The 8,702-nt window shown below is 36.8% G+C and overlaps 1 protein-coding gene across 1 annotated transcript in view; it reads left to right on the forward strand.

Annotated features, from left to right (window-relative positions):
- Positions 1 to 4,855, forward strand: part of LOC107286046 (microfibril-associated glycoprotein 4) — a 15,844-nt gene extending 10,989 nt beyond the window's left edge. Inside the window, exons 3-6 of the mRNA XM_015814340.1 lie at positions 1,903 to 2,066; positions 3,003 to 3,099; positions 3,557 to 3,739; positions 4,402 to 4,855. Coding sequence (XP_015669826.1) covers positions 1,903 to 2,066; positions 3,003 to 3,099; positions 3,557 to 3,739; positions 4,402 to 4,649 — 692 coding nt within the window. The 3' untranslated portion in view covers positions 4,650 to 4,855. The remainder of the gene's footprint in view (positions 1 to 1,902; positions 2,067 to 3,002; positions 3,100 to 3,556; positions 3,740 to 4,401) is intronic.
- The last annotated feature ends 3,847 nt before the right edge of the window (positions 4,856 to 8,702 follow it).

The following is an 8,702-nucleotide window of genomic DNA, read 5'->3' on the forward strand; positions in this document are numbered from 1 at the left end:
CTGTTGCTAGTTAGCCAACCAGCAACGGGCATGAAACTGTATGCAGATGGAGAAGGGCAATCACCCTTAATGGGCGATCAATGGTGAAGGGCAATCACCCTTAATGGGCGATCAATGGTGAAGGGCAATCACCCTTAATGGGTGATCAGGATATGCATAGGGGATTAAGGGGGGGGGAATACAAAGAACACAACAGGCAACATATAGCCTTTGTGGCATTTTATCACACTCCTCCCTTGGTAACAAAATATTATAGGATTACTACTGACTACTGCTCTTTCAGGATATTGCCAACCATTGTTTTCTTCTCTCTCAATAATAATCCTGCTAGTAAAATTCTGTTATTTTTCTTGTGAGGCTCAAGCAATGTCAAATGATTCTACTATAATGGGCAGAATATTTCATAGAACATAGAATAATGGGGGTGAAAGGGCCCTTGAGGGCTTCTAGTCCAACCCCCTGCTTAAGTAGGAGACTCTATATCATTCTGGACAAATGGTTGTTCAGTCTCTTCTTGAAAACCTTCAGTGTGGAGCACCCACAACTTCCAGAGATAAGTTGTTCCACTAATTAATTGTTCTCACTATCAGGAAATTTCTTCTTAGTTCTAGATAACTAAGGGGATAACAGATGATTTTCCATCTGTTAGCTGATTTTTTCCCCTCCACATATATTATTTAAACTGTACTGGAAGAATGAACAAATAGCTTCCCATGTATGGAAGAATTTCTAGAAGTCTTAGTTGATGGCAGTTACTACAGTATAAAGATCACTGTTTGCTATCCCTGCACAGAATCAATAGTGTCTTTTGACAGAGATAATAACTAAAACAATTCCTTAATAGGACTCTTGGCTAGAAGTTTCTTGCTTATATGAATTTTGAGGGCTTTTCATGCTTGGTGACTATTTAGTTACTACTTAATGCACATATGTACAATCCCCACAACCTATTCTATAAAGACCCATTTCAATGAAGATTAAAGAGAAATATGTATACATTTGAAATCTATCCGGAAAGGAAAATTGTTATCCCTTATGCATATGTGCCTGGAGAAATGGGTGACATTCAAACTCATCCAATCAGTGTCTTCAGTGACCTGATCACTGTATGATTAGCATGAGAAAATTGCATTAAGGCTTTGGGATGCATATTTAGGTAGGCTCGGTACATATTTTATAATCTTTATTTGGAAAGATACAGAAAAACAATATGGAAAATCTGGATGCATGCAATTCAGAACATTTATAGGTTAAAGCTATCTAAAATTAATCTTTAACCTCCTCTGAACAAATCTCAAGCAGATCATATACAAATTGAGAGAAATTCTTTTATATCATTTCTGAATGACAAAACAATCTAATTTTATAAATCTGGGAGTTAACATTTCCAAAATTTTACAGTTGCCCCCAAATCTCCAAAATGAATATACATCTACTGTATGTGACAGCAAAGACTGTATTGAAATGCATATATTTATTAAAGTAATATTCCTCCCAAAAAAATCAGTAAGGAAAATTATTTATAAAATCTATTTACATTGGGTGAATGTCAAAAATGTGCCTAAATTTGGACAAATATGTACTGAAATATATATAAATTTTAATGTGAAATTTGAAGAAATAAATCTATATTTTGATTAACAAAATGTAGTATTTTTATTTTATTTATTTCTTAGATTTTTAAGCTACTCTCAGGAATATCACATCTGCCCAAATAGGTGATCTTGAACAAAGTAATTATGATATTTGTAAAATAACAATAGTAACAGATTTATAATTATTGTCTTGGACTATTAACTGTCTGCTTTAAAGCAAAATCGTTAATCAGAAGCCAAAATAATGTCATATACTTGTTGGGTTATTTAAATTTAAAGTAATATGTTTTTCCTTCCACTGGGATAGCTCAGCAATCTCAATCCTGTGGAGAAGATTCATTTCCACTTGACTGTGAGGATATATACGATCAAGGTTCAGAGACAGATGGCGTGTACCTCATTTTTCCAGCAGGACCCAATGTCCCTGTCCCCGTGTACTGTGACATGACCACTGATGATGGAAAATGGACGGTAATGAAGTCTTTAAGATAGATTCAAAATGGGAAAGTGTATCCTATGGAGGCGCAAGAGATCCTAGGACTGAGTTAGATTAGTACTGGCTGTTCAGTGCTAGTCTGGTGGAAATTCCATAACCTTGATTTCTTTGATCTTGGCCTGTTTTCCAGTTGTAGTTTCAGTATCATTTGTGGTGCTGATATTGTTCAATATAAAGCTTTAAGAAACTTGTAGTACTCTATTGCAACCATTTGTTTCCCTGGGAGTTTAAGGCAACAAATATGGAAGGGTGTTTCCCCTCATTTTATCACCACAAACCCCGCTCAGGTAAATTGGACCAGAAGAGAGGGATTGGCCAAAATAACTCATTGAACTCTAATGTCAAATGGGGCTATGACTCTGGATCTTTTCAAACTAGGTCCTACATTACTCTTTTTCATGAGGCCAAGGTATCTGTGTCTCATGTGAAACTTTTCACTCCTTAATTTGAACTTCAGAAATATTTAGGATCAACCAGGAACAGACATTTTTTGTGATGTCTCCCTGTTTATGGAAGAATGCCATCCTTCTATAGATATAAGCAATTCAGTACTTTTCCTTGTCTTGTTAGCCAATGTAGAAGTGAGATAGTGTCCAGCATGGAAAAACGGGTTATAAAGACCAGAAATCAAACAAGCAAATATGTATTTGAAATAGGAAGATGCAAATATGAGGGTAATGAATTGTGTGCACACTTAAAACCAAGACTGTTAGAATAAGGCTTAGCATAGTGTATGAATCATTTTGAATTATCCAATTAACCACGTTTCAGCAATGTAGCTTAGCATAATGCATAATCTTCTTGATTATTTCCTTTCTATGGTGTTGACAGGAATGCAGCTTCAGGATAACTGTTGACAAATTGATGTTAATTTAACAATTATCTTTCCTCAAAACTGTTATACTTTGCAGGTTTTCCAGAAACGTTTCAATGGGTCAATCAGTTTCTTTCGGGGCTGGAATGACTACAGGTTTGGCTTTGGCAAAGCAGATGGTGAATATTGGCTTGGTAAATATAAAGGGGTGCAAGGAAATCTCTTCTTCTCCTCCTCCTTTTTCCTTATTCTTTTCCTCCTCCTTTCTGAGGAGCCTCTGCCAAAAGCCATTGATTTTTCCCACCCTTTCCCTCACTGGCTTCTCCCCAGTCTCAGAATTTTATGCATCTCTTGATCCAGACATCTACCTTTGCCAGAAACATTTGGAATGTAAAATGTTTGGGTTTCTCCCCTAAGCAGCTGAAACCTGGGCCAGAAAACTACATCATGAAGTGCAATTGCTCTGTTTATTATTAGTCTAGGCCAGCAAGCACAGCCAAGAACTGTCTTGCTTTTCTGTCTGGCCAGCACTTTTTTGTCAAGAGAATGGGGGTCATCCCCAAAGGGTAGGAAAATAAATGGAGGTGCTTTGCACGTTTTCCCAAGGCATCAGAACTATGAGCCCACAAACTATTTCCCCACCTTTTCTAGGACTGCAAAATATCCACCTTCTCACTCTGAAGCAGAAGTATAAGCTACGTGTGGAACTGGACGACTTTGAGAATAATACTGCCTTTGCTAAATATGCTGACTTCTCCCTTTCCCCAAATGCAATCAGTGCAGAAGAGGATGGCTACACGCTCCATGTATCTGGCTTTACTGATGGAGGGGCAGGTAAGAGACCCGATTCCCAGTCCCATTTGAGTACGAAACAGAGTAAGACTGAGTCTCAAAACGAAGATAGGAAACCCTATTTACAGTGTGATAGTTGTGACCCATTTGCAACTGTCTTTTTTTAAAAGATGAAAAGCATGGTATTGCCTCAAACTTGGTAATCAGGCATTTAAGTAGGATCAATTTGGATCTATGTATTATCATGAATATTAGGATGTTTCTCCCCAGCCTAGTATATAGATTAATCATCTACAGCTTGCTGTCCTTCTCATATATTGGGCCTATAATTTCCAAAATTCTTCTGGGCTAAGGGTGTCCAAATACTAACATAAACCCACATATGTCTTAAAATGATGTCTACAGCCAGCTCTTTTTCTTTCCTTCAGACAGATGTTTTACCCTGTACCTTGATATATGGGATCAGAATATATTATGGGGAAATCAGAAGTCATTTAAAAGATTTTTACAGCATATTCCCTCCAATCTTGAAACACAAGTTATGAAATGTGCCCTAAAACATTCCAGTATCAGCTATCCCTGATCAGAATATGTAGGTTCCAATGAATATACTCTCAAATAGGCACACAAGGAAACTACTCCTTATTCCTACCGGCTTTGTGAAGTCTCATTTTTACCATTATTTCTCTTTATGTTCCCACCAGGTGATTCACTGTCCTATCACAGTGGCCAGAAGTTCTCTACATTTGACCGTGACCAAGATCTCTATGTGCAGAACTGTGCAGCTCTCTCATCAGGTGCCTGGTGGTTCAAGAGCTGCCATTTTTCCAACCTCAATGGCTTCTACCTTGGTGGACCACATCTGTCCTATGCCAATGGCATTAATTGGTACCAATGGAAAGGCTTCTACTATTCTCTCAAGAGAAGTGAGATGAAAATACGTCGTGTTTGAGATCCGAGGCAGCTGGTGGCTTTTCCCATTCTTCTACTCTAGTGGCCACTTGAATCTTGATGTAGACTGAATTCCCAATTATTAATGTATTTCATCACTTTGACTCTGTTTTCCTACCTTTAGCATGCAGCCTGCACCAAATTATTCCTCAGAGAACACAACTCTCAATAAAGATACCCATTTCTCACTATTGAGATCCAACACAACTAGATAATTGCCAGTGCCCTATACTACTATCCTACTAATCATCACAGTTATGGTAGCCACCAACCTCCCTGTTCTCCCAGGAAACCTAGGTTTGTTTCACCAACATCAATATGATTGATCATGGGTCCTGCCCACCATTTCAATGTCCCAAATCAAAAATTGCATTGGGAACATACCAGAAATAAACCCCATCTCTTCTAGCTCCTCTTCAGCATTCAGCAGAAAAGAAAAAATGGAGGAGGTTATAAGGGTTACGGTAGTGTTCCAGGCTAATCTGCCTGCCTCAATTAATAAAATAAGGTAAAGTGTATTGGCAGAACTGGAAGAATGGCTCATCTAAGCCAGGTTCCTGCTTTATTCCCATCCCAGTCCTCCAACAAAGGATTTATAATATTCAAAACTACAGGGACCAGAGGATTTAGGACAGAACTCAGAAAACATTTAAGAATGATCAGAGTAGACACATCCAGTTGGAAGTTTCTGGCAGATGGGAACAAGTATTGTAAAGTTCAGGGAAAAGGTTCCAAAGGTGATAGCAATTATTTTGCTTTTAAAAATAAAATAAAATAAAATAAAATAAAATAAAATAAAATAAAATAAAATAAAATAAAATAAAATAAAATAAAATAAATAAAATAAAATAAAATAAAATAAAATAAAATAAATAAAATAAAATAAAATAAAATAAAATAAAATAAAATAAAATAAAATAAAATAAAATAAAATAAAATAAAATGAAATGAAAGTCTATTCTCCAAATATGGACAATTGAGAGACCAGTAGAACTGTTAACAGTATAAAGACTTTTAAGGCCACCCTTTCTAGGCCAAATCCCACCCCCATACATCTACCCTATCATTAAACTGTTTCTGCAGCATCTGTCTGGACAGTGACATGGTCCAAGTTCTAAAGTAAAAATCTGAAGATGGAAATCCTCTTTCTAGCCTGCTCTTGTATCTTGCCAAAAGACTTGTTTTGACTACAGCCTGTTCACCATCTGGATTCTGTTCTCAGCAATTAAATTTATAGGACACCTGAGGCTACAATACTGAAATGGGCAGAGATCCCAGAAAACCTGATGTTCTTTTGCACGTTCCAAAGAAATCAGTTTGGATCTTGCAAAAGCATGTTGTAGGAGAGAGTGATAAATTGGTGGTTAGACCTACAACAGTGAAGGTTTGGATCTGTAATCTGTGAAAAGGGGAAGTTGAAAATCCAAGCCAAAGGTTAAATTAATTAATTTCTGGAAAGATTATACAAGAGGTAAGAACAAGTCATTAGCAACCATGCAAATTAAGACAAGGGAATGTAATAGAGAAAACAGATGTATTTGGAGCCTTAGAAAGTGATGTCTTCCTTTTTGGGGGAGGGGGGGGCACAATGAATTAGTTCACTGAGAGTGTAAAGGAAAGAAGACTTGTGGAATCCTTAGTGCTCTTTGAGCTTGGTTGCTTGCTTGCATATGAAACAACTCGATAACATCAGCAATAGCAGCAATAGCAGATTGAAAAGGCTGCAGTAAAAAACCAAGCTCAGAGAGCACAAAGGACTCCACAATTCAATCCTGAGCTACATATATTCTCTTTGAAGGAGAACTTCCTTGAGGATAAGAGGCTTTAATTCCATAAGTCACTACAAATTTCTCAGCACACCATGCTGCTGTCCAAACAGAATTGGGAACTGCATAGTTTACCCCATATTCTGTAACTGAAAGACTGAATCTACAGGGAACCAACAAAAATTAGTAGTGCATTTGAATTTTATTAACTATTTGAAAAAAATAAAATAAAAAGAAGTACAGAGAGAGAGCTGGACACAACCAAATTCTACACTTTGAGAATTTTTCTGATATCTTGATTTTATATTTCATCTCTTTTCCACAAAGAATAAATGAGTTTCTTATAATGTAATTTAAGATATAATAGCTATGCCCACTACGTACTGCTTTAGTTTTGCACCCAAAGCAATCCCAAAGTGGATTTCACATGGAAATACAATGGATGTCAGCAAATAGTTCCATGGCTATGCTGATACCAGAAGCCAACTAAGGATGATATTCCCCATTCCCCTCCATTTTGCTTATTACCTTAGGCTAGGTGTTAGAACAAAGATAAACTTAGTGAAAAAGAATTGGTGATTCATCAAGGGTTTATCAAAGGAAGGAGGGAGAGACACAGTGAAATCATTATGTCTTTCTTTACCACTGGAGAGCATGCTGCCCTAGTCTTTATCATCATCAGCAAATCAAACTCTTGATGCTGACAAGCATGTCACTTTGCTATTATTCCTTAATGGTGCTATAATAAAGGATTGATTTTTTTTCATAATTTTTAGGATAGAGAAATTCATTTGTAACCTTACCCTTTGGGATATCTGTAGCCAAAAAAGAGAGATACAGCAGAAGTTACAGATTTCAGATTTTTCCAACTCTTAAGATGTATACTACCTGAGAAAAAGACTCTAATCTGACCATTTTTTTCCCTCATCCTTGCAATATTCTTTAACCTCATTCTCAGCCTTCTGAGCCTCAGTGTTTCCCAATGCTGTTCCTCACAGTAGCTTCCATTCTTTCTCCAACGGTGCAAAGGTGCTTGCACCTCCCTAATCCCAGAGATAAATTACCAGTATTAGTGCTTAGCAAAATGGCTTTAAAGCAAACAGTTTTGTAATTATGGATGTGTTTTTCAGAAAACTTCTAGCCTCATCTTGCAGTTGGGATTCCTACCATGAGGTGAAACTGGTCAGAATAGGCTCATCATCTTGAAGTGATTTATTGCATTCTTGGACTAGCTCGGGCTGCTTCTTCGGAAGGAGCTGAGTCATAGGAATGGATGGTTCTCTTGGATTTGCAAATAGCAGTTCCTTAGGTGAAAGAGGAAAGATGGAAGCAATATAGAAGTGGCTGAGGAAGGGGGAAAGGGAGGTGTTAATCAATTTACAAGTCAACAGTTTAAGCTGCCTCCCCCCTTCTCCTCCTCCTCCTTTTGTCCTTCTTGTATGACCAGGTTCCTCCCAACCCCATTTCAAGTTCATAATTAGGATCTGAGGTCAGTTGAGGTTAGTTTGATGAGCTAAATTTTGGCGCTAACTGGAAATGTTAATCTAAGTCTCTCTGGAGTAAAGACTTCAGCTTCTAAACTTCAAAAAATCTCATATAATATTATTTCTGAAATATCCGTTTTTTCACAGTTTCATATTCCTATCTCAGGCAATATCAATCCAAAGTAACGTTCTTTTTTTCATCCACTTACATTCCATAAAACATATTTCTTATTATTCTTATCTGAACATTCTTGTCAATATAAAGTCTACTTTAGCCATGTGGTTATCTGGCCATGAACTATCACATTCTAAGCAGTTTTATGATACCTAGCCTATCATATTCTGATCCTAGTCTAACATATTCTGTCCAAATTTCAAACCATTTCCCTTTCCTTCCAAGCCCACCCTTCAATTTTGCCCTCAAATCTAATTAATAAAATGCAATGCAACTTTAACTGCCGATCTCTCCATTTTATCTTACAGTAATCAAACAATAGAAATCTATTCCACCTCTACCTCATTCTAAAATCAGACTCTCCCAAATTCTTAAAATAATTATTCTTTTGGCTTTTTCCTAAAATTATTTTCAGATTGTTTTCTCCCTTTCTTCCTATCTGTTCTTTAATGAATTCTGAAGTTTCTGCTTTAAATGTTTTGAAATTCTGTCATTGCATAAAGTTTCAGTCATCTATGGAGAGGGAAAAAAGAAAAGAGATAGGCAAAATAATAGGCAGATAGGCAAAATAATAATTTTCCTTGAGTTTCTTCAAATTCCAGAGAGAGTCTGGTAGCAACTTTTCTGAC

The sequence above is a fragment of the Protobothrops mucrosquamatus genome, unplaced genomic scaffold, assembly GCF_001527695.2.
Source record: "Protobothrops mucrosquamatus isolate PMUCROS unplaced genomic scaffold, P.Mucros_1.0 scaffold239, whole genome shotgun sequence".
NCBI classification, from domain to species: domain Eukaryota; kingdom Metazoa; phylum Chordata; class Lepidosauria; order Squamata; family Viperidae; genus Protobothrops; species Protobothrops mucrosquamatus.